The sequence below is a fragment of the Cetorhinus maximus genome, chromosome 8 (assembly GCF_964194155.1).
Source record: "Cetorhinus maximus chromosome 8, sCetMax3.hap1.1, whole genome shotgun sequence".
Classification (NCBI taxonomy): domain Eukaryota; kingdom Metazoa; phylum Chordata; class Chondrichthyes; order Lamniformes; family Cetorhinidae; genus Cetorhinus; species Cetorhinus maximus.
In genome coordinates this window covers 122,108,226-122,135,287 of record NC_135886.1, presented here as the reverse complement: position 1 = coordinate 122,135,287, position 27,062 = coordinate 122,108,226, and the positions used below count along the sequence as shown (strand labels likewise).

Sequence of the window (27,062 nt, the reverse complement as noted above, 5' to 3'; positions counted from 1 at the left end):
AAAAACTGCTTTAGGTTTGGACAACGCTCTATATTGTTCGTGAATGCTGTTACATTGTCAAGGTATGCATATGCAAGTTGATTAAACATGGGTACAGTTTAAAAGCTTTTCTCTATTATCCCTAATTCAAAGATTGTTATTTTCCCCTTCCTTGCCCTGCTAGCCATGCCCTTGTTTTACTTAGCCCCTTGCAGCCTGAATTGCAGAAGATCATGTTTACATTGCTGCTGGTTCTACTTCTGAGTCAGCATGTGAAGTCAGCATGACATTGCAAACGCTCACAAGATCATCTTTAGCACTGCATCAAAGTGGAAACTGCTATGCTGTGCTGACTACATGCATCACTTTGCAACACACACACACAGATATTTCAAGTAATGCGTCACTAAGATGCTTAAGATGTTCAAAGAGGTATAATTTGTGATGTTTGCTATTTCTCTATGTAATCAGTTAAGAGCCTATATCATAACTGGTACAATTTTGATGAAAAAGCTACTTCACGCAGCAAGTCTGGAGCTGCTGCAGTTGAGTGAAATTAAAATGTAGACAAAATTCTTTTCTAATAGCTTCCTGGGCATTTGATACATTCATTTTGCTGATTCACATATAAATAAATCAGTTACTTTCTTAATACTGTAAAACTCAAATTGTTGAAATATTGCTCAGAAGTCAAGGGGCATGATAAGTTGTATTTAACAGGTTAAGAATCTGAGTTTCCTTACTGTTGCCAGATATTTCAATTTAATATGAACACAAACTGCAGTAGACCAAAAGCACATCTCTCCATAATAGAAATTCCCACTACTCACATTATGTCCTTTCTGACAATATTATTCCTTGTTTTCATCAGCAGGATGCCATGGATGGGAAACTATAATAAGAGATTTGACATGATATTTACTCCAGTAGAAACAGTGAAAGTAAGGCATCCTTGATTATTCAAGGGTTGCTGAACCACAGCTTATGCCTGATCTTACTACAAGGCAGGGAGAGGAGGCAGGCCCCAAGTCTACCTCAGATAGAACAGGAATCAAGCCCCATGATTTTGGCACTATTCTGAAACACACATTAGCTATCTAGTCAACAGAGCTAACTGGCCCCCCAACAGGAAATTTCACAATTTTATAACTATGAAGGCTTTTGTCAGGATAAACAAGGAAAGACTACTTATTCTGGTTGGGGAGTCAGTGACAAGACTGTTGTATCTTTTAATGGAAAATGGGTAAATATTTGAAACAAAGGAAGGTACAAGATTATGGGGAGTGTGCAAAGAGGAGAAAACCCCCCAAAAAACTAAATGGGGTGCTTCCACACTGTAAACTTCAATGGTTAAATGAACATTTAAGCATTACATTATTTAATGGAAACTAAAACACCATTTGTGCGTGCACATCCTAAACATCCACAAAACCCCAACCCTGCCCAGCACCAGTGTACAACAGTTGCAGTGTATACTATCTACACAGTATACTACAGCAACTGAAAGATACTTGGGCAGAACTTCGACCACCTCAAAAGAAGTGCCGCAGCAAGTGCATGGAAACACCATTTCCTCCAAGTATCCAAATCACATATCAATCCTGACTTGGATACGTTTTGATATTCCTTCATTATCACAAAGTCAAAATCCGAGAACTCCCAACCTAACAGCATTATCTTCACCAGATGGACTCTGGTGATTTAAAAAGGCAACCCACAAGGATCTTTTCAAGGCAACAAAGGATTGGCAACGTTAGGTTATCCTTATTCACATCAAAAGAATGAAATAAAATAGAAAAATCAATCACACACAACAGCCTATTTTTACATTGTAGCAAGAGGGGGAAAGTTTTGAATTGATGAAAATTGTTTTCAAATATTAAGTACAGCACTTAAAAAGCAATATATCATACATGTTCTTTCTACTCTCTGCATTTCCTCCCTAGAAGTTAACTTTTAAAAATGGTACAAAAAAAAAGGTAGGAATTAAGTTATGCAGTCGTTTGCTCTTTATTTAATCTGGTCAAAACTTCCTTTTAAAAAGGCAGATTTACAATTGCAGTAGTGTTGCCTAGTCCCAAGAGGTCAGTAATGCAGTCCTAGAATCAGAGCTGATACACTTATTAGCGCCACATTTTAGTTGAAATCAAATGTCAAAATGAGGCATATAAAGACAGTTATATAACACACCTTTCATGACCTCAGGACATCTCAATGTGCTTTACAAGCAATGATGTTTACAGCCAATTAAGTAATCTTTGAAGTACAGTCATCAGTTTGCAGCATTAAGTTTATATTTTACTTTCGGCAATAATATGAAAACAAATTTGCAGAGATCATAAAAAAGTTAGCATTGACTGCTAGAAGTTGAATGGAGTAGCTCACATTTTGATTCTTAATGACCAAATGCAGTACATATCATTGAAATTTACAAATTTGACTGCTTTTAATTGTCATGATCCTGTGCTAGGTCATTTTGATAAGTTCGAACTACCACCCACATTTATACAACAACCTTTAAAGTAGGAAAACAGCCAAGGTACGTCACAGGAGTGTAATCAGACAAATTTGACAGAGCTAAAGGAAGAGCTATTTGGATGGGTGACTAACAACTCTAGAGGTAGGTTTTAAGGAGGGTCTTAAAAAGGAGTGAAGGATGGAGTGGCAGAGAGGTTTAGGGAGGGAATTCCAGAATTAGAGTTAGAACCATGGCAGCTGAAAGCACAGTGATCAATGGTGGGGTAAAATAAGTGGGAGGAGAACAAGAGGCCATATTTTAGAGGAATGGAAGTTCTTGGAGGATTGCAAGAGGATGAAGAGATAGACAGGCAAGGATACTCAAGGGTCTGAACATGAGGATGGGATTTTTAAAAACAACAGCATTGGTGGACTGGGGCCAATGTAGGTCAATTAATATAAGTATGATGGATGATTTGGTACAGATTGGGAAACAAAGGCAGCAAAGTTTGCTTAAATATAAAATGAGTGTCACGGTGGGGGGTTCTTTTAAAAGAAAGAGTCCTCCAAGAAGAATTATTGACCAGAAATACCGCACTAGTTTTTACTGGGCCATGAATACTCAAAATATTATTTTTTCATCTAAGAAAGCAAATGAGAAAAAAAAGATTCCTCAACAGTAATTGCATTAGAGCTTCATGGATATTAGAGGCCAAGAATTAATCAACGTCATCAACAGTTTTTTTTTTTGAAAAAAGAATGAAGCAGCAGAAAATAAATTCAGGCATATCAATTCCCTTTGTGCCAAGGAACTTTTAACTTGTTTAATATAATGCTGTTCAAAAGGGCTGGAAGTGAGGGAGGGTATGGAAAGCAGTGCCTTTGTTAGACCTTACATTCAGAACTCCAATCAGAGAAAGTCCAACACATACTGAAATCTGTGTCCTTATTGCAAGGTCACTGTGGATGTAGAAGGATAATCAGCCCATCTTGATTCATCCAGACCCTGCAGATTTTCCGATTGTAGCATCCAATTGTGCTTTTTTAAAAAAAATGATTTCAGGGTTTTTGCCTCCACTATTCTGCATGTTTGATCCAGCATAAGAAATATTTCCTGATATCAGTCCTAAAATTTTCTTTTACTAATTCAAACCTGTGCCTTCAATTCTACTCATGGTTTGAATGTAATCGGCTAGTTTTTTAAAAAAACTTTACATTCTGATATACCCCCATCCAAAGGTCATTTCTCAGATGCCTGCTTTACAGGCTGAAATAACCAAGTTTCTCTAGTCTCTGTAGATATCAGCATCATGGCTCTTACTGTACTGCCTCCAATGCTTTAACGTTCCTAGTTTCTTGGCAACCTAACTAAACACAGCATTCAAGGAAAAGTCTGACAAAAGCACTATAAAAGCTTCATTATTACCTCCTCCAACATATTCTACTGTATTCTTGGGTCTCTTTCAATTTCATCCTGAGCTATTTCATCATCAGTCATGGTGCGCATGTTGTCAACTTTTCCTTCCTATGTGAAGCACTTTATACTAGTCTGCATGAAATTTTATGTTATCTGCCCACGTACTTCAACCAACTTCTGTAATTTTTGAGCTGCTTCCTCCAATTACATGTACCCTCCTGATTTGAACTTAAGTGAAAATTTAACCAAATTCCATCAAGTTCTTAAATCCAAGCCATTTTTAGAATTTTGAAATAGTAGTTCTAGCACCAAGCCGAGGAATTCCACTCTGACACAACTCCTCTAAAGGGCACTCATTTTATACATGCCATAATAGTTGCAGCATTTTACTTACTGGAAATCACAAAGGCTGCCCACAATGTTACCCCCTCTCTTCCACATGATAAAATACCATACCAGTGGATTAGTGAATTTTATAGCAAGGAAGACAATGGTCAGTGTCTGTACTGGCTGCCTGCTGGAACAATTGAATTGCTCTTTTTCCCCAACACCGAATGCCTTAAGGTTGCAACAACTTGGACAATATACTTATAAGTTAAATACACAGAAGCCACATGACACAGCAAGATACCAAAACAGCCCAACTTAAGTATAAAATTGGATCAAGTCTACAAGAGGTTAACATACCTTCTCTGTAAGAACATGACTCCATAAAGCAACAGGACAATTAGGTGAAACAGTCCTTCACAGTATGTCATGAAGCACCATATGTGGATGATGCAAATTTCCAGGTTTACCCCAGAGTTTGGATATTTTGCCAGAACTAAAAACGAGAGAGAGAATTCCAAATTTTTATGTAGTTTTAAGAGTCTCCGCCTACAGTTCTGTCAACTGTCCAAGATCAAACACACATTAAGTACAGGCTACTGCATAAAATGCTAAGGAACAATTTATGATAACTGGATATCAAATTTTTGTCAAGGCCCCAACAATTTACAATTCAATTTGCACCTAAAAGAAAGTTCAGTGACATCAACTTCAAATCACCCAAACAGCATACACAAGTACATTCATGTGACAGTCAGTATAGTGTGCGCTCAAGTGTGGCTGCAGGATTCTTGGCCTCTGACAATGTAAATATCCAACATCTGCTTTAAAACCACTAAAGAGGTCACACTATTAAGGTAGTAAAATACCTTGATACCTTTCCCCTTTCCACTCAATGCTCCAGCAAGTCCCAAAAATATGAATATATAAAGTTTGCTCCAAGTAACATCATACAGATGTCAGCAGCCTTCCGGACTTATTCAATACGTGGGCATTTGTGTAGGAGGCTGATCTAACCTTCATGTGTGCAAGGTCTTCTATCTGATACTGATAATAACAATGCAAAAGATATCCCAGTAGTCAGTTCACGCAATTCTGCTCTACTAAAGCGAAATTAAATAAGAAATGCATTAGACATAAAAATTGGACTATCCTAGGAAGCAAATTCTGTGCTACGATATGGAATTAAATCTGATCGTTCTGCAGTCTAGGCAGAAAGCAGTGAGTAAGATGCCGGTACAGATAACTCCTGTTGTAATTCCAGCTCTAATACCATCTGACTTCCATTCCAAAAATGGTAGTTTGGCCACTGGCACCAGGAGATCAAAAACTCCAGGTACAGCTAACACCGCAGTTTTCCCAGATGGATTTTTTTGACTTACCAGAGTGTACTAGGTCAAATGGAGGCAACTTGGGTTTGTATAGACTAAGTTCAAACACTGAAAAACTTTGTTACACCAAAGTGTATGTTAATATCAGAGGTCATGACCGTATAAATGTTCCTGCTTCATTATAAAGTCATCCTGTAACCTACAAAGATCTTCCAATGACTGCCATGAATATTTGAATTAACTTTACTTTTAATTGTAAAAGGAAGATATTTATTTCAATTGCACAATTATAAGCATTGGGAAAATTAGATTAAGAGTTGAGCAACGAACAATATCACTACAAGTAACTATGAGGTGATTTTTTTTACAAAGGATGTGCGTTACTTCAGTGCATCGGTTTTTTTGACAATTATTATTTGCAATTTAGGGTTCAAATTTCTATTACTGTGCATATTCTTGCATGAAGTTTCCTGGTAGCTATATAATGATCAAGGATTCAGCTCATTCAAATTAATATTCTTTCATTGGCATATTTGTGAATTATCAAGCTAAAAAAATTATACTACCAAAACTATCAGCAGTTTTGTTAAAGATCTTAAATCTGGATCTTTGCATACATTCTCCACTTGATTAATTTTTCTCCTTTTTGCACAGTTCTGGCTATCCTCGTTGTAGACAGCATAGCCCTGCAAAAAGTCAGTAGTCATTTACTGTTGTATAGGCCTTTTGGCTTGTTACTACACAGAAACTGGAGTTGCTGCAGTTGAAGCAAAAAAGAATGATGAGAAGCACTGCTAATAAAAAAATGAGAGAATTGTGTGTGACAATCTGTTAACATAAGACTTAACAATACAGGCAATGGAGCAAATTACTGTTAAGTTACCATATTTAAATAGAGCTATTGGGAACTTGTCAGATCAGAGACAAACGAGCAAAGACATACAGAAAGGGAAAGGAGGAAACAGTGCGTGGCTATGTTCATATTTGAGTCACAATTGAGTACCTTGCTCAGTCTCTAGTACAAGCGAGCTACCTAAGCATACCAACAACAGATGGGACATTAATAACTCTGGCGGAAATACAAACCAAATAACTATGACTTAATAGAATGTCAATTTAAGCTAGCTTTGAAAAAATAGTTTTATTCTAGAATTGGAACCCATTTCACAACTGCCCATCTTCAATTTTTAAAACTTCATTCTTTGCATATGGGTGCCACTAGCAAGCCCAACATTTTTATTGCCCCTTGCTATTTACCCTTGAGAATGCAGGGTGCATTTCGTTAAATATATCCTTTTAGGGGAAAACCTAGAACAGCAGTGGCAATGAAGTTGAATCTCTTTTCCCCCTCCCCCTCAAACTTGGGTATGGACTGTTAATATATGCACAATGACCTTCAGAATGAAAGATTTGCATCATTGCTGAATATTTAGGGCAATTATTTATAGTTGATAACTGGATAGTCAGTACATTTCAGAAATCAATGCAAAGTCTGTTCCTCCAATGAGTCTACTTCAGATATTGAGCAAATCAGTTTCAATTATAGTATTTAAAGTAGTAAATGTACTATTTATGCCATTTTGCTTCCTTTACTCTCCCAGATAGCAACATTTATCCATATATGTACAAAGAAACAGAGTCCCTGAGAAGATAAAAGTTGATTTGTGGTCAATTAACACATTTTAAGAATGAGCTAGATTAGTATTTGTTGTGATGAGAAGAGTTAGAGATATTAATAGCATTGATTTCCTGTACCTTCAAGGGAAGGAGAGGAAGTAACAGGGTGTTCCCTAAGCAATTGATCAAGTGGTGATTACAAAAGTGCATGAACTCAATAGGCAACGTTGAGAAACCAAATGGGCTTCTTTCAGATGTGAACTTAAGCCTTCAAGGTGCCCTATGGCCAAATTCCTCGGTAGCCTTGCTTGCACTTTAATATTAAGCTTATCTACATGGACCTAGTCTAGTTCTGCTGCTAGTTATTAAAAAACACACCAATTATTTTTCTTACATACATGTTTTTCTTTCCCAAGCTGAAAACATTAGACAATAGCGCATAAAGAGACCTTCTGAATAAACTTAGCATTTTACAATTTTTAAAATGAAACTGCACAAAGTAAATATGCTATGATTATAGAATTGCCTACTAGCAATTTAGTACCATAGTTTACTCTATTTCACCTAACAGAGATTTCCAACTATATATGCAACAAAAAGTCAGCACCTTAAGTGCTAAGGACATGTAAAGAACCTCCTGCAAAAACACAAGTTTCCATATGTTTACCAAGCAATTTTATGCCCAAAATGTAATAGTGTCAAGAGTTGTTCCAGCACAATAAATTAGGTTAGTTACATTTGTATACACCCCATATTGGTATACACTCACCTATTGCACTAGTTACCCATTTAATTTCATTTCTTACTATTTAGACAGGAAATAAAGCTTCAAATAAATGTACCAATGTGCATATCTTTGGGAGTAGCTGGCAAATAAGTGGCATAATATGAGTGCTGAAACAATGCAAGAAAACAAAGCCTCAAAGCTCACCTGGTAAGAGTGTACTCCCTGAGTCCTGAATGTAGGTTCATGGCAGAAAAAGTACCTATGCATCCTCGCAACCGTTTATCACGACCAATCTTCCATGTCACAAATAATGGGCTGGAAAATAAATTAAGCACATAAGCATTAGAGTAATAAATGCTTTTTGCAGAGGTTTCATATCTCAAGTACACACATGTTTGTTCTGACCAAAAATTTGAAGCATTGCAGATAATCTGATTTTTCTCCTTTTGATAAACTACTTGTTCAACTTTTACAATTCACTTTTAAAATTCAAAACTATACCATAAATTCTGTTTGTAGTGAACATTTGCTGCCATATTCTAAGAAGGGAGAAAGTGGCAGCAGCAGCAGCCATAATTTATAGTCAGTTGGCTTAAAACTATTACCTCAAAGTTCAGCATTTCAATTCAAAGCTTCCAGTTAAAAACAGGATGCAACACAGGATATTAGCAGCTTACTTTCCATGAGCCACTTAACACATACCAATTTAAGCTGGGCGATATGCAAATCTCAAAAAGCAGCATAAGAGGGAGAGACCTGATGAGAGTCGAGAAGCAGAACAAGGAGTAGAAACCCGGCAGGAGTTGAGTAGTGGTGAGAGGGAGTAAGAGGGAAAGGCCCGGCGAGAGTCGCAAAGCAACACGAGGAGACGACACCCGGCGAGAGTTGAAAAGCAGAAAGCAAGGGGGGGGACCTGGCAAGAGTTGAAAGGTCAAGGCTGTGGACTAATTGCATTCTGAAAATAAAATTAAGTGTGACATCACAGGGAAACATGTTTGGTTGGCAAAAATATTTGCTTGTTTATCTTTGAAAATTTGTGTAACTTATTAGTAATTGTAATATTTCATTAGTACTGGTAAGGATTACTAGCAGTAAAGCTTATTGGGAGTGGTAAGGTTCATTTCTTATAACAAAATAACTGGTGATGTGTTGTGGCTGCAGAATGTCAGCGTAATTCTTAGCACAGAGGATTATTTAGCAAATGCTGTCCAATTGCGGAATCACATTTAATGTTAGACACTGTTTTGAGTTTTGCAAGGAGTCGGGGGACAAGGCATTGTGTCGAGTCCATACCCTGCCCGTTGCAACAGTGGCAGGAACATGCTATTTGATATGATCCACCAGTCTTTGGGATGTTTGGCCTACATACCTAGCATCACAGTGGCACTGAAACTCATATACCACATTACTCACTTAGGTGATAGGTAGCATCCTGTTAGTGGCGAATCCCTCAAGTGTTGCTACTGCATAGTAGCAGCGTGAAACAGCTAGCTTCACTTGTTGCTCAAATTTTTGAGATACCTTGCCCTTCCAGGGTAATCAGAGGTAGGCTAGACATTTTTCAGGGCCTAAAGTGATGGCTTTAGGCCCTTTCATGAGTTGGCATGATACAGTGCGAAATGATCTGATCGGAGTAGCCATTATCCTGCAGGATGCCTTTGATGCGTCCTATTTCAGTATCAAGCTTGCATGGTGAGCAAATGGCTCGGGCCCTATTTACAAGATTGCTGATAAGGCCAATCTTATACCTTGTGGAACTAAAAGAATCCCAACACGTATATTGACCAGTGGGGACAGGCTTGCGATAGAACATGGTAGAGAACCCCTGGCAGATTTCTCAACTAGTACATCAATGAAGGGGAGCTCATTTGACTGCTCCATTTCAAAAGGTGAATTTGAGGGCAGGATGGAGCCCATTAAAGGAAATTATTACATGCAGCTGCAGATTTAAAAATAGTGAACGTATCATCCGTACTTAAGAAATATGTGAGCGGTTTGAGGTTAGGTGTCATTCCATCGAAGACATGGTTCTCATGGAATCCAACAAAGATGTTTGAGAGAGCTGGACCTAGAGGAGGTCTCATGGCAACACCATCTATTTGGGCATACATGGTGTCATTAAAACTGAACTCAACTGCGCGAGTTGCCAAGTTCAACAAATATTGATTCACGCAATGGCGGCAGGTCTAGATCGCCATGATGTAGTGCTGCAGTGCAAATATCTATGGCTTCCTTATGTAGAACATTGATGAATAGGCTAGCAATGTCAAGCGAGCACACAAATTGCTGTTTTCCCCTTATATTGGTGTTCTTGCAAAGTGTCCTGATAAGTACAAGATGAAAAACTTAGATGCATCTCCTTTTTCAGCAATACCTAGGGTCTTAAAAGTAGCTGCTGCTGAAATAGTAGATGCATTGGTTTCAATTTTCCAAAATTCCCTAGATTCTGAAAAGGTCCCAACAGATGGGAAAATAGTGAATGTAACTCCTCTATTCAAGATAAGAGACAGACAGAAAGCAGGAAACTACAGGTCAATTAGCTTAACATCTGTCATGGAGAAAAGGAGGTTATAGCAGGGCACTTAGAAAATCTCAATGTAATCAGGCTGAGTCAATTTGGCTTTGTGAAAGGGAAATCATGCTTGACTGATTTACTAGAGTGCATTGAGAAAGTAACAAGCAACGTGGATAAAGGGGAACCTGTGGATGTACTATGCTTAAGATTTCCAGAAAGGCATTTGACAAGGTGCCAAATCAAAGATTACAACACAAAGCAAGTGCTCATGATGTGGGGTAACATATTTGCACAGATAAAGGATTGGTTAGCTGACAGAATAGGCAGAAATGGGTCATTTTTTCGTTGGAACAATGCAATGAGTGGAGTTCCAGTGCTGGTGCCTCAACAATTGTTTTTATTTGTTCATGGGATACAGACATCGCTGGCTAGACCAGCATTAATTGCCCATCTCTAATAATCTTTGAGGTGGTGGTGGTGAGCCACCTGCTTAAACTATTGCAGTCCACGTGTTGTAGGAACACCCAGTGTTGTTTAGAAGTGAGTCCCAGGATTTCAATCCAGTGAAGGAACGGTGATATGGTTCCAAGTCAGGATGGCGTGTGGCTTGGAGGGGAACTTTAAAGTGTTGGTGCTCCCATGCATCTGCTGTCATTGTCCTTCTGGGTAATAAAGATCACTGGTTTGGAAGGTGTTGAAGCAGCCTTGGTGAGTTCCTACAGTGCATCTTGTAGATGTATACACTGCTGCTACTGTGCATCGGTGGTGGTGACACCTGGCACTTAAGTGGCAAGTAACATGCCACACACCAGCCTAAGCCTGAACGCTGTCCAAGTCTTGCTGCATATGGACACATACTGCTTCAGTAACTGAGTCGTCGCGAGCGGTGAACATTGTATAATCAGTGAACCTCCCCACTTCTGACCTTATGATGGAGGGAAGGTCATAGATGAAGCAGATTTGCAATCTATATAAATGACTTGGATGAAGGAACCAAATGTATAGTTGCTAAATTTACTGATGACATAATAGGTAGAAAATCTAGCTGTAAAGAGGGCATAAGGGGTTTGGGTAGGTTAATTGAGTCTTCAGAAGTTTGGTAGATGGCGTATAACGTGGACAAATGTGTACTTATCCATTTTGGCAGGAAGGAGAGGAAAGTAGCATATTATTTAATAGGAGAGAGATTTCAGAACTCAGTGGTACCGAGGAAACTGGGTGTCTGAGTACATAAATTAATGGAATGTTACTGCTTATTGAGAGGGGAATGGAATATGTAGGGATGTTTTGCTATAGTTGTACAGGACATTGGTGAGACCACAACTGGAGCACAGCATACAGTTTTGGTCTCCTTATTTAAGGAAGAACATAATTGAATTATAGCCAATTTAAGGTTCACTCAGCTGATTCCTGGGATGAGGTTATCTTACGAACAAAGGTTGGACAGGCTGGGCCTATATCCATTGGAGTTTAGAAGAATGAGAGGTGATCTTATTGAAAGATAAGGTCCTGAGGGGATTTAACTAGGTAGATGCTGAAAAGGTGTTTCTCCTTGTGAGAGAGGCCAGGACTAGGGGGCACAATTTAAAAATAAGGGGTCTCAAGAGGAGAATTTTTTTTTGAGGGTCATGAGTTTGTGCAACTCTCTTCCCCAGAGAGTGATAGAGGTAGGGTCATTGAATATTTTAAAGGCAGAGGTACATAAGTTCTTGACTGCAAAGTGAGGGAGAATATCAGGGGTAAGCAGGATAGTGGCATTGAGGCCACAATCAGATCAACTATGATCCTATTGAATGGAGGGGCAGGCTCAAGGGGCCGAAAAACCTACTCCTGCTCCTAACACGTATGCTCGTAAATCATGAGAAAACGTATTCAACCTTAATTTAAAAATTGAACTAGAGATAAAAACTGAATGGGAAACACTGCCCTGTGTAGATCTGGCCATAACAGGAATTGATACGATTACACTTAAAAAAAAGAAATGAATGAATGGTATCCACATTTGGGTGCTCTTCAAATTATATTTAAGTGAATAGTACAAAATTAGTTTGCTTAACTTTTCTGCAATTTACCAGATGTGGGCTTGAAAGGCTCAAACCAGTTCTCCTTTTTGATAGAATATAACCTGATTCTAACTTGTAAAATCTATGCTTTTTAGTTATATGCAGAAGCTTGTGATTCATAAAGAGATATCAAGTAAGCAAAGATGTAAAGAGCTGTTTGGTACAATTCCATAATTAGATGATGGGTTAAGAAAAATAATGTTTAGATTAAGATTTCACATAATTCAGATTTGGTGAATGAGAGTTTGAACAAGGATAAGAATTATTTTGCATCCAATTTCTGAAGGAGGCAGTTGATGGTGTGATTCCACTAAAATCCGAAAAACTACAGAGTGCAATTTTCTACTAAATGATAATTGGCAAACAATGAGTCATTTGAAAAGATTGCTGGAAAGAGAAATTTCACAACTTTCAGTGAATCTGCAATATTGAGAAAATGTGCAAAACGTTTTTTATTCTTTCAAGGGGCTGGTGTGTTGCTGGCAAGGACAGGATTTGTTGCCCATCCCTAACTGCCCCTGGAGAACTGGTAGAGGCTAGAGGTAGGTAGTTCTATATCACAACAACATTCAACTGTTAGAATATCTCTGTAGTGCAAAAATTGAATATTGCTGAAAAAGAAAAGAAACATGCTGTTGAAGCTTTTCATCCTGTACTCATCAGGGTAGGTGCAAGAATGCCAAATTTCAAACGAGTGAATGTATATGAATTTTAAAGCTTGTGCGATGCTAGTATGCCTGAACTGGAGGATCATATAAAATAGCACGTGCTTGCAAAACACAAAATAATTTCTAACATTAGATGTGATTCTGTGATTGGACAGCACTTGCTGAACAATCCTGAGTGTTCCAAGAATTACACACTCAACCAATTTATCAGTTGGGCTCACAATGTGATTCACTTGCGCTTGCTAGAAGCTACATATGTTCATATGCAGAGACTGTCCTCTGAAGGCAAAAGGGTCATGTCCAGGCATTGCACCTCCCTTAGATTAAACAAAGGTGTTGAGGGCAATAGCTCCCTGGTGCATTCTCCATGGCAATGCTTTGACCAGAGTCAACTTGCCAACCAATCAACACCCTTTTCAAACGCAGCAGGACTGTGGTTCCCTTTGAAATTCAGCAGTCTTGTTTCTGTCCTGATGAGTGCAAGACGAAAAGCTTCGACAGCATGTTTCTTTTCTCAGCAAAAATTAAGAGCTCCCCAAAACAAAACCATAAATTCCCAAAATAATGTTACACGCAGAATCTTTGGTAAAGAATTATTCTACCTATCCACCTAACTCACAAATCAGCTACATTAAGATAATGAAATTGAAAGTAAGAGCACGAGAATGAGAGAAAGGGAAAAATAGAGGGGGGGTGCAGCAATGAGAAACACTGACAATGAGGGGAGACAAAGATTGAGTGAGTACATTTAGGAATTTTGTTCAAAGTGGGAATTTGGTGCATGGGGGAAGAGAGGTGCTTTAGGTAAGGTTTACTCAAAGAAATAAAGTGCGCTGAGTGCAGAGTTTGGCGAAGGGTGGGGAGGTGGTACTTTTAAAAAAACTTTTTTTCAACCTCCGGTAAGGAGGAGCAGGTAAACCAGTAACTGGTATTATTAGTTTTATCAGTATTGTAAAGTTTACTGGCAGTGCTAAAACCTATTGGGGGGGGGGGCGGGGGGAAGAGTGGTGGTGTAGGCTTTATTAATTATAATTAATTAGCACATGTTGGAGATGGCAGGGCAGGTGACATGCTGCAATTGTAGATGTGGGAGCACCTGGTTAACATTGTGATTCAGGGCAAACATGTCTGCAGTAAGTGTTTGTGGCTGCAGGAAGTTCAGCTCAGAGTTGAGCTGGAGGCAGAGTTGCAGACATTGCAGCAGAACATGGAGGGGGAAAGTTACCTGGACACTAGTCCAGAAGGTGGTCACACCCCTTAGGATAGAGTCTTCTGATTTGGTCAGTGGTCAGGGACAGGAGGGTGTGACTGCAAAGGGACCCAGAGGCCAGGAGTGCAGGAGCCTTGGCCCTTGCAATTGTTCAACAGGTTTGAGATTTCTTCAAGCTTGTTTGGATGAGAGGGGGTTGGGGAGTCACAAGGAATGTGGTACAGTATAGTCACAGGGATTGACACTGTTCTATGCAGGTGTTCTTGCGAGCTGCATAACAAGGGCAGTTTAGAGGGTTTTAAACTAAGTAGTGGGGGCAAGGGTACAAATTTGGGAAGACATGGTAAATCAAAGAGTAGATTTGGCAAAAGAGAAGGGTATTATTACAGGGAACAAAAACCAGACCGTGATAGGAAGGGATAGAATGTACAAATCTAACAATAAATCAAAAGAACAGACTAGAGGTTATAAAAAGAATAAAAGGATCAAACTAAAGGCTCTGTATCTGAATGCATGATGCATTTGAAACAAAACAGATAAACTGACAGTACACATAGTAATAAATAAGTACGATTTGATAGCCATTAGAGAGACATGGCTGCAGGAGGACATAGGTTGGGACCTGAATATTAAAAGGATATTTAGGAAGGACAGAAAGCAAGGAAAAGTTGGAGGGATGGCTCTATTAGTTAATGATTAGCACAATAGAGGGGAATGACCCAAGTTCAAGAAACCAGGATGTGGAAATGGTTTGGGTCGGGATGAGATGAGAAATGGTAAAGGCAAGAAGTCACTTGTGGGAGTCATGTACAGGCCCCTAACAGTAACCACGTGGAGAATTAAGGAAGAAATAATGGGAGATCGTCAGAAAGGCATGACGATAATCATGGGAGATTTTAATCTACATATAGACTGGAAAAATCGGATGGGCAAAGGTAGCCTTCATGAGGAATTCATAGAATGTTTCAGGGATAGTTTCTTAGAACAACATGTTCTGGAACCAGAGAGGCTACACTAGACCTGGTATAGTGCAACGAGTTGGGATTAATGACCTCATAGTGAAGGCACCCCAAGGTAGCAGCGACCTTAACATGATTGCATTTTACATTCGGTTTGAGGGAGAGAGGAGTGGATCCAAGACTATGTTTTCAAACTTAAATAAGGGCAATTATGAGGGAATGAAAGCAGAGCTGGCTAAAGCGAATTGACAAATTAAGTTAAGGGATAGGTCAATAGAGATGCAGTGGCAAACATTTAAGGGGATGTTTCAGGATACACAGAATAGATACATTCCAACAAGTCCAAGGGATGGACACACCAACTGTGGTTAACTAGAAAGGTTAAAGAAAGTATCAAACTTAAAGAAAAAGTATATTGTGCAAAGATAGGAAGGCCAGAAGATTGGACAGAATATAAGGATCAGCAAAGGATGACTAAAAGATTAATAAAGAGGGAAAAATTAGAGTACGAGAGAAAGCTAGCCACAAACATAAAGACAGATAGTAAGAGTTTCTATAAGTATTTAAAAAAGAAACGAGTTAACAAAGTGAGCAATGGTCCTTAAGAAAGTGAGTCTAGGGAATTGATAATGGAAAACAAGGAAATGGTAGATGAACTGAACAGGTATTTTGCATCAGTTTTTACTACAGAGGATACAAGTAATATCTCAGAGGCAGCTGTAAATCAGGAAATAGAAGGTAGGGAGGAACACAGGAAAATTACAACCAGAGAAGCGGTACTGAGTAAATTGTTGGAGCCGCGGGCTGACAAGTGCCCGGGTCCTGATTGACTTCATCCAAGGGTCTTCAAAGTGGCTAGTGAGACAGTTGATGCATTGGTTTTAACTTTCAGAAACTCCCTACATTCGGGGAAGGTCCCATTATATTGGAAGATAGCAAATGTAACTCCATTATACAAAAAGGGAAGGAGAAAGAATGGGGGAAACTACAGGCCAATTAGCTTAACATCTGTCATAGGGAAAATGTTAGAAGCTGTTATTAAAGAAGCTACAGCAGGGTACTTGAATAAGTTCAAGGTAATCAGGCAGAGTCAATATGGTTGTGTGAAAGGGAAATCATGTTTAGCCAACTTATTGGAGTTCTTTGAGGAAGTAACATGTGCTGTAGATAAAGGGGAACTAGTGTATGTACTGCACTTAGATTTCCAGAAGGCATTTGATAAAGTGTCACATCAAAGGTTATTGCAGAAAATAAAAGCTCATGGTACAGGCAGTAACATACTGGCATGGGTAGAAGATTGGCTGGCTAACAGGGAGCAGAGAGTAGGCATAAATAGGTCTTTGTCACATTGGCAAATGCGGTGTGCCTTAGGGATCAGCGTTGGGACCTCAACTGTTTACAATTTATATAAATGATTTGGTTGAAGGGATGGACGGAATGGTTGCCAAATTTGCTGATGACACAAAGATAGCTAGGAAAGTAATTTGTGAAGAGGGCATAAGGAGGCAACAAAAAAAAATGATATAGATAGGTTAAGTGAGTGGGCAAAGATCTAGCAAATGGAGTATGTTGTCAGAAAATGTGAAATTTTCCATTTTGGCAAGAAGAATAAAAGTAGTATATTATCTAAACGGAGAGAAATTGCAGAGCTCTGAGATACAGAGGGATCTGGGTATCTTAGTGCATGAATCGCAAAAGGCTAGTATGCAGGTAAAGCAAGTAATTAGGAAAGCTAATAGAACGTTATCAGTTATTGCAAGGGGAATTGAATACAAAAGTAGAGAAGTTATGCTTCAGTTATACAGGGTACTAGTGTACAATATTGGTTGCCTTATTTAAGGAAGCATGTAAATGCATTGGAACCAGTTCAGAGGAGGTTTACCAGACTAATGCCTGGAATGGGCAGGTTGTCTTATGAGGAAAGACTGGACAGGCTAGGCTTGTATCCGCTGGCGACTTAATTAAAGCCTTTGGATGCTGAGAGGATGTTTTCTCTTGTGGGAAAATCTAGAACTAGAGGTCACTGTTTAAAAATAAGGGGTCGCCCATTTAAAACAGAGATAAGCGAAATTTTTTCTGAGGGTTGAGTGTCTTTGGAACTCTGCTCCCACTGCCTTTTTAGGAAGAGAAAATCTTTGAATATTTTTCTGGCAGAGGTGGATAGATTCTTGGGAAGCAAGGGGGTGATGGGTTATCAGGGGTAGGCAGAATGCAGATTTGAGGTTACTACCAGATTAGCAATTATCTTATTAAATGGCGGAGCAGGCTTGAAGGGCTGAATGGCCTATTCTTTCTTGCTCCTTGCTCATATGTTCAAAAGAGGAAAGTTCAAGAACTTGACTCGATCCTTTGAAGCAATTTTAGCCTATCCACACCATTTGTAATTATAGTTCACTTGCATGTCTTATGAGAAAGTAAAAGACTGCCTAGGCTCATAAATCCAGCTGGTGTCTTCATCCTGTCAAGTGAATAGCAATCACTTAACATGTAGTGTGGTAACTGCAGGCCTACAAAGATATTTAAAATCAAAAAACTGCGGATGCTGGAAATCCAAAACAAAAACAGAAATACCTGGAAAAACTCAGCAGGTCTGGCAGCATTGGCGGAGAAGAGCAAAGTTGACATTTCGAGTCCTCATGACCCTTCAACAGAACTAAGTAGAAATAGGAAAGGGGTGAAATATAAGCTGGTTTAAAGGGGGGGGCGGGGGGGGGGTTGTTGGGACAAGCAAGCAGTGATAGGAGGAGATAACCAAAAGATGTCACAGGCAAAAGAACAAAGAGGTGTTGAAGGTGGTGATATTATCTAAAAGAATGTGCTAATTAAGAGTGGAGAGCAAGATAAGCAAGGTATCTCTAGTGGGGGTGGGGTGAAATAAGCGATGGGTGGAATACTTTTAAAAACAATGGAAATAGGTGGGAAAAGAAAAATCTATATAAGTTATTGGAAAAAACAATAGGGAGGGGGAAGAAACAGAAAGGGGGTGGGGATGGAGGAGGGAGTTCAAGATCTAAAGTTGTTGAACTCAATATTTAGTCCGGAAGGCTGTAAAGTGCCTAGTCGGAAGATGAGGTGCTGTTCCTCCAGTTTGCGTTGAGCTTCACTGGAACAATGCAGCAAGCCAAGGACAGACATGTGGACAAGAGAGCAGGTTGGAGTGTTAAAATGGCAAGCGACAGGGAGGTCTGGGTAATGCTTGCGGACAGACCGAAGGTGTTCCGCAAAGCAGTCACCCAGTCTGCGTTTGGGCCCTCCAATGTAGAGGAAACCGCATTGGGAGTATATCCCCTGACCTTCCCCTCTCCGGCGCTGAACATTCAGTGCTCAGCAAAGGACTTAGTTTCATACCCTTACACCCTCATCTAATGAATTTCAGGCTCGGCACGAAGCTGAACTCTTCTTCCGCCGCCTTCGTCTGCGTGCTCACTTCTTCGGGCAGGAGTCCTCTCCCCGTTCAACGGATCCTTTTACTCACATCCAATATTCTCCCTCCACCTGGACCCCTCCCGCTGGATTCTTACCTTCTCTTGATCTTTTCATTGAGAACTGTCGGCGTGACATTAGCTGTCTCAATTTCTCTGCTCCTCTCACCCATTCTAATCTGTCGCTCTCTGAACTTACTGCACTCCGTTCTCTCAGGTCCAACCCTAACATTGTCATCAAACCCGCTGACAAGGGTGGTGCTGTTGTTGTCTGGCGCACTGACCTCTACCTCGCGGAGGCTGAGCGTCAACTCGCAGACACTTCCTCCTACCTCTCCCTGGACCATGACCCCACCACTGAACATCAAGCCATTGTTTCCAGGACTGTCACTGACCTCATCTCCTCTGGAGATCTTCCTTCCACAGCTTCCAACCTGATAGTCACCCAACCTCAGAAGGCCCGCTTCTACCTCCTACCCAAAATCCACAAACAGGACTGTCCCGGCAGACCGATCGTGTCAGCCTGTTCCTGCCACACGGAACTCATTTCTCGCTATCTTGACTCCCTTCTCTCTCTCCTTGTCCAGTCCCTTCCCACCTACATCCGTGATTCCTCTGACACCTTACGTCACATCAACAATTTCCAGTTCCCTGACCCCAATCGCCTCCTCTTCACCATGGATGTCCAATCCCTTTACACCTCCATCCCCCACCGGGATGGTCTGAGGGCTCTCAGCTTCTTCCTCAAACAGAGGCCCAAACAATCCCCATCCACCGCTACTCTCCTCCGTCTGGCTGAACTTGTTCTCACACTGAACAATTTCTCCTTTAACTCCTCTCACTTCCTCCAAATAAAAGGTGTGGCTATGGGTACCCGCATGGACCCCAGCTATGCCTGTCTCTTTATGGGGTATGTGGAACATTCCTTGTTCCAGTCCTACTCCGGCCCCCTCCCACAACTCTTTCTCCGGTAGATCGATGATTACTTCAGTGCTGCTTCATGCTCTCGTCGGGACCTGGAAAAATTTATTAATTTTGCTTCCAATCTCCACCCCTCCATCATTTTCACATTGTCCATCTCTGACACTTCCCTTCCCTTCCTTGACCTCTCTGTCTCAATTTCTGGTGATAGACTGTCCACCAATATCCATTACAAGCCTACTGACTCCCACAGCTACCTCGACTACAGCTCCTCACACCCCGCTTCCTGTAAGGACTCCATCCCATTCTCTCAGTTCCTTCGCCTCCGTTGCATCTGTTCTGATGATGCTACCTTCAAAAACAGTTCCTCTGACATGTCCTCCTTCTTCCTTAACCGAGGTTTTCCACCCACGGTAGTTGACAGGGCCCTCAACCGTGTCCGGCCCATCTCCTGCGCATCCATCCTCACGCCTTCTCCTCCCTCCCAGAAACATGATAGGGTCCCCCTTGTCCCCACTTATCACCCCACCAGCCTCCGCATTCAAAGGATCATCCTCCGCCATTTCCGCCAACTCCAGCATGATGCCACCACCAAACACATCTTCCCTTCACCCCCCCGGCAGCATTCCGTAGGGATCGTTCCCTCCGTGACACCCTGGTCCACTCCTCCATCACCCCCTACTCCTCAACCCCCACCTACGGCACCTCCCCATGCAAACGCAAAATATGCAACACCTGCCCCTTCACTTCCTCTCTCCTCACCGTCCAAGGGCCCAAACACTCCTTTCAAGTGAAGCAGCATTTCACTTGCATTTCCCCAACTTAGTCTACTGCATTCGTTGCTCCCAATGCGGTTTCCTCTACATCGGAGAGACCAAACGCAGACTGGGTGACCGCTTTGCGGAACACCTTTGGTCTGTCCGCAAGTATTACCCAGGCCTCCCTGTCGCTTGCCATTTTAACACTCCACCCTGCTCTCTTGCCCACATGTCTGTCCTTGGCTTGCTGCATTGTTCCAGTGAAGCTCAACGCAAACTGGAGGAACAGCACCTCATCTTCCGACTAGGCACTTTACAGCTTTCAGGACTAATTATTGAGTTCAACAACTTTAGATCTTGAACTCCCTCCTCCATCCCCACCCCCTTTCCGTTTCTTCCCCCTCCCTATTGTTTTTTTTCCAATAACTTATATAGATTTTAGAAGGGCATTCAGGGTAGAGTAAGGCAAAAATGGGAAGCGTATATCAGATTTATTTAGTTAGCGTGTGCATGGTCACAGAGCCAAGGAATAGCCTCATCAGTGGCTAACTGGAGTTCTTCAAACCCACCTTCAAGTTTAGTTAGCGGACACTCCAGCAGTCGTTGTTTGGACTGCACCACAGCCACAGCCTGGATGCTCTTTGCGACCCCACTGATGTTGGATGGCTGTACAGGCACCTTGGCCAGTCAGGAAACAGTTTAAAAAGGACCCACTGTCGCAGTGGGAGATCAAAGCGAGGTTGCTAAGCAGTGGGTCTACAATCAATCAGAGTGTAGTTTCTGCTATACATTTTCTCCTGCCAATCCTCCTGCCATAGGTCCTCAGCTGTTAGTCCTCAATGTGGTGGGTTTAATCATACCAGGTGGCATGAGGGAGAGCATACTGCAGGTGGGTTGAGGAAGTACTTGAATAATAGCAGGCTTGGGTTGGATATGTCTTTGCCAGTAGTTTGCCTGTTGCAATTCCCCTGCTGAGATTTGTGTGGGCAGTGGGGGCAGTGTTGGAGAGTTCCTATGGTGTTGCACACTGTTCAGCTGAGTTGCGATAAGTCAGCGATAAGTTTGGTGTGGGCAGATTGGTACTATACTGGGGCGCAGTTTTCTGCAGTTGAGTACATGATGGCCGAGAGCAGAGGTCCTTAGGGTCTTGGCCTGTGATCCCTAGGAGGTACTGGCCAGTTTATTGAGGAGGTTATTGCAGGTTTTAAGTTTTTCTGCAGTCTTGATGGAGCTGCTGTCTGCATGTGAGGGTTCTGTCAAGGGTGTCTTTTAGATAAACAGGGTGGGGGTTGTGCTTCAGTCTCTGGCCATCCAGTTCTCTTTTGGCGCTGGCATTGTGAAAGTGGAATGGGCTAGCAAGAGACTGTTTTACTGGTGTTCGACTTTAGGCACCATGCCTTGGAGTAGTCAGCCAGCATTGCAATATCGTCATTTACTGCGTCTTCCAGCTCAGGGAAAGTCTGAGCCTGTATGACACAGTAGATGTCATCTGCATAGATAAACTTCCGACACTGGATTGGGGGTAGGCTGTTGGTGTACAAGTTGAACAGGTTTGGGGCTCACAAGACAGAGCCTGGAGTAGCCCATTCACCGGTCTCCTCCAGGTGCAGTCTTGGCACCCATATTCACCCGAACTGTACATTAGATACCAAGAGCTCAATACTACAGAAAGTTTAGATTCAAAATGCAGGGGTGAAATTAAAAATAATTTTAGGTAAGCAAAGAGAGGGTATGAAAGAAGGAAACCTAAAAATGTTTATAGTTTTATAATTAATTATAATTTATATAATTATAATTTATAATCTTTATATATGTCTAAGGAAAGAATAGGACCTATTAGATACCAAAAAGGGAACCTGCATGTGGAAGCAGAAGACATTGAACTTTATGAATACCTTGCATTTTCTTCACAAAGGAAGCAATGTGAACATTGTAGTTGAGGCAGAGTGCATAATATTGGATGGGATAAGCAGAGGGGCTATTAAGGGGTTTAGCACCTTTGAAAGTAGATGACCAACAATCACAGGTTAAGTTGCTGATCCCAGGGTTGTAAATTTCCATGATGCAGCACCATCAGTGGCAGCAACTATGAATTACTCGTGGAAAGAAAAGGGAAAGGGAAAAAGCTTTTATGGGTGTCCTCGTGCATGAATTGCTGAAAGCTAGTATGCAGGTACAGCAGGTAATAAGGAAGGCAAATGGAATTTTGGTATTTATTGCTAAAGGAATAGAGCATAAAAATAGGGAAGTGTTGTTGCAACTGTACAAGGTATCGGTGAGACCGCACCTGGAGTACTGTGCATAGTTTTGGTCCCCTTACTTGAGCAAGGATGTAGTTGCACTGGAGGCGGTTCAGAGGAGGTTCACTAGATTAATTCCAGAGATACGAAGCTTGTCTTATGAGGAGAGATTGAGCAGTTTAGGCCTATACTCGCTAGAGTTTAGAAGGATGAGAGGAGATCTAATTGAGGTATACAAGATGCTAAAGCAGATAGACAAAGTAGACGTGGAGCGGATGTTTTCCCTTGTGGGGCATTCTAGAACGAGAGGCCATAGTTTTAGGCTAAGGGGTGGTAGATTGAAATCACAGATGAGGAGGAATGACTTTTCTCAAAGGGTTGTGAATCTGTGGAATTCACTACTTCAGAGTGCAGTGGATGCCGGGATGCTGAATAAATTTAAGGAGGAGATAGACAGATTTTTAATTAGTAATGGGTTGAAAGGTTATGGGGGAGAGGGCGGGAAATGCGAGTTGAGGCCGAAATGAGATCAGCCATGATCGTGTTGAATGACGGGGCAGGCTCGAGGAGCTGAATTGCCTACTCCTGCTCCTAATTCTTATGTTCTTATAATCATGTAAATACTTTGGGGAGAAGAGGGAGTAAATAAAAGTACTTGGATTTTGCATAAGCACTGTAAATAGGACAAAAATAGGATATTGCAAATAAGTGAAAAAAGATTTTAGTGAAGTAACTAGCAAATTTTCTGAAGTGGTAGGTAAATACAATTAATTCATTCACAGCCAGGATATTTCAGTATTATATTGTTCATTAAATTTGCTGTGAACAAGTTCTTAGGTTTTAGATTACCACAGACAAGAAGTAAGCATCAGAAATTACTACCAGCATTGTTTAATACAAAAATTAAATAGTTTCAATTTAAATCTGTTTAAATTTCATACAACACTAATTCTGTCTACTCAGTGAAAGCACAAAATGCATTTACAGGAGAATCATTGATACAGCACAAGGGGCCATTTGCTCCATCCAGGCAATGTAAGATCAAAGCAGCTGTAAGCCTACAACTGTTTCCACAGGAACCAAAGTGAAAGGAACCTCATTTTGAATTCGTAAGGTGAAAATGCTTTGCCTGGTGTCTGGTTAAGTCTATGAGTTGCTGTTGCCTTAATGGAGGTTAGTTTAGGAATCTGTTAAAAGTCATGACAGTAGCAATTTGTAGCCATGTGTGTGTGTTTAATGTGTTGTAACTTAATAAAGTGTTTAATTTAGTTTAATACAAAACCTCTCGAGAACTGGTGACCTGATTCCTGCATCTCAAACAAATACAGGTTAAGACGTTGTTTAAAGTTTCCCTCTGGGATTTTTAAATAACTCAGCTTTACTGAAAGGCTGTCTCATAACAATTGTGACAATATGCGCTGGCTCTTTGGTAGAACTATGCAATTAGGCCCACTACCCTGCTCTTTGCCCGTAGCACTGCAAATATTTTCTCTTCAAGAATTTATCCTGTTTTCTTTCAAATGTTACGACTGAAATTGCTTCCACCACCACTTTGAGCAGCGCATTTTAGATGACAACTCAGTGTAACAAAAGTCCCCTCTGCTTCTTTCAGTAATCACCTTAAAACTGTGCACTTAAGTTACCAACCCATCTGCTACTGGAATCAATTTATCCTTATCTATTCTATAAAATACACATTCACAAATATGAACACTGCTATAAAGTCTACACATTATCAGTCTCTGCTCTAGTTTGGTCAGTCTTTCTACATAACTAATTTCCTTCTTCCCTTGTACCACTCCAGTTCTGCACCCTCTCAGGGGTCTTGACATCTTTCCTGAAGTTGTGCCCAGGATTGAACACACGACTCCAATGGGACCTCATGTTTTAGAAAGGTTTAGCATAACTTCCTTGCTTTTGTGCTCCATTCTTACAAATGCACATGAAATGACCTTGTTGAAACTTACAAAATTCTTACAGGGTGTGACAGGCTGAATGTAGATAAGATGTTTCCCCTGGCTGGTGAGTCTAAAATCAGGGGGTATAATCTCAGGATAAGGGGTAAGCCATTTAAGACTGAGATGAGGAGGAAATTCTTCACTCAAAGGGTGGTGAATCTTTGGAATTCTCTACCCCTAGGGGCTGTGAAAACTCAATCATTGAGCACGTTCAATATATTTCTGGAGACCAATGATATCAAGGGATGTAGGGATAGTGCAAGATAGTGGCATTAAGGTAGATGATCAGCCAGGATCAAATTGAATGGCAGAGCAGGCTTGACAGGCCGAATGGCCTACTCCTGTTCCTAAGGAATCCCTGGCCTCAGTAACAAACTTGCCATGCCATCTTCAAAGGCGGTGTACATATATATACACCCACTGATCTCTCCTCCTACACACCCTTTAAAGATGTACTATTTAGTTCATATACCTGGATGAACGAGAGCAGCAATGTGTTGTCAATTCTCGTTCTCAGTGCCCAACTGGCAAAAATAATCCTGTTTGCTCCAACGGTACACATGCTGCACCTGCACTTCCCAGCTTTTTCAAAGATTAATTACTCAAATATTTCCAAGAAAACAAACTTGAGGCTTCTTTGAACTGATCTTTCCAACGAGATCCAGTCACTGTTGTCAACCCCATTCTCACTTTAAATGTGAACCACCCACTTCCCCTCCTAGCCCCATGGCTCCCACTCAATTACTGTACCTGTCCCTTTCAAAACTGCTATCACCAGCCCCTAAAAATTTCTGCCCCTACTCTATCCTTGCAAACACATCACATTTTGTTCTTAAGTCCTGAAAGTGCTGTCGCCTTCCAAATCCATGCCCATATATCCCATATCTCATGTTTGAATCTCGATCAAGTTTCCACTTGCCACAATACTGAAGTCACCCTAATCCAAGTCACCAATAATGCTGTGGCATCTCCTACAAGGGCTTCTCTTCCCACACGTGCAATGTCGCCTCTGTTGTCCCCAAAGCACCAATTCTTGACTATTCCTCTATCATAGCTACATTTTGACCCTTGGTGACTTAATCCAAAAGACACGAGGCAAGGTTCTACATCTGTGTTGCTGGCAGCCATCTCCACCGCCTCCTGACCGCTCTGTTGCCTCTATCAACTACTTGCCTAACATTCAGTCCATGGTAAGGCACCATTCCAGTTAAACATTGGGAAGACTAAAACTATCTTCAGCGCTCACCATAAATTCCATACCCTTTCCACTGATTCCATTGCTCTCACCAGCCAACATCTCAGGTTGAACCAGAATGTTGAGAACCTAGTTGAACTAGAGCAGAGCTTCCTATACCACATCTCCTTGATCACAATTGCTACCTTGAACATCAACCACTTCCACCAAGGCCCATCTGCTGCTAAAACACCTATACCGTTATTACTTTCAGACAAGAATTCCAATGTTCCACTGACCAGCCTCCCAGATTGCATAAATTTCAGCTCATTTAAAATGGTGTACCAAGTGCCACTCATCCATAATCACCACGCTCACTAATCTACAGTGGTACTTGATTACAGACACTGTAAATTTAATATTTTAATTCTCGTGTTCTGGCTTTCATGCACTTGACCCTCCCCGTGCCCCCCACCCCATTTCTGTAACATTTTCCAGCCCTTCAACTCTGAACTCAGCGTTCCTCCATAGCCAGCCCGCTGTTTTTAAAATCCCCACCACATGCACCATGCCATTCTAGAATCAAACTCTGGAAATTCCTCTTTTCACCTCCCTATTCTCCGGCACTCCTGAAAGTTAACCCCATTAAACTTTGTCAACCCTTATAATAACTTCTCCCTTGCCTCAGTTTTGTCTGATTGCACTGATGTGAAGCACCTTAGGACATTTTTCCATATTAAAGGTGGTATACAAAACCAAGTTATTGTTGCTCATCTACTCTGGCTTAATAACAGATAAGACCAGCAAAGCTTCTTGGAGCAACAAATGAGATGCAAACAAGGCACTTAAAGCTTTTAGTCAACTGACAATTGCAGGCATTTATCCGTTTTAAATGAGCTTTTGTGCTCAATGGCTTTTAAAAAAAGAACAGACGAAAGAAATGTGAAAGCTATCAAGCTTCAAAATAATATGTTAGCTAAAGCTGAAGTCCGTGGAATTGAAGGCAAATTACTGACTTGGTTAGAAAATTGGCTGAGTGCTAGGTGCAGTGGGTAGGAATAATGGACATACTCTAATTGGTAGGGTATAACAAGTGGTGTTCAAAGATCTGTGTGGGAAGTCAACTAACTATTCACTGTATTCATTAATGATATAGATGATGGGATAGAAACTCTCACATCCAAATTTGATGATGGCACAAAGATAGGTAGCATTGTAAGCAGTGCAGACGGAAGCATAAAATCAGAGATGATAATAGATTAAGTGGACGGGTAAAATTGTGGGAAATGGGAGGAAATTCAGAGATAGAAGTCATGCTT

The 27,062-nt window shown here is 40.9% G+C and overlaps 1 protein-coding gene across 4 annotated transcripts in view; it reads right to left on the bottom strand.

Annotated features, from left to right (window-relative positions):
• LOC144683939 (nuclear protein AMMECR1-like) overlaps window positions 1–27,062 on the bottom strand; it is a 138,152-nt gene that overhangs the window by 58,605 nt on the left and 52,485 nt on the right. For all 4 annotated transcript variants that reach the window (XR_013577369.1, XR_013577370.1, XM_078547539.1 and 1 more), the window contains exon 2: window positions 8,060–8,170. Coding sequence is in view for 2 of the 4 variants with exons in the window: in XM_078547539.1 (XP_078403665.1) it covers window positions 8,060–8,170 (111 nt within the window). In the remaining 2 variants the exon portion in view is untranslated. The remainder of the gene's footprint in view (window positions 1–8,059; window positions 8,171–27,062) is intronic.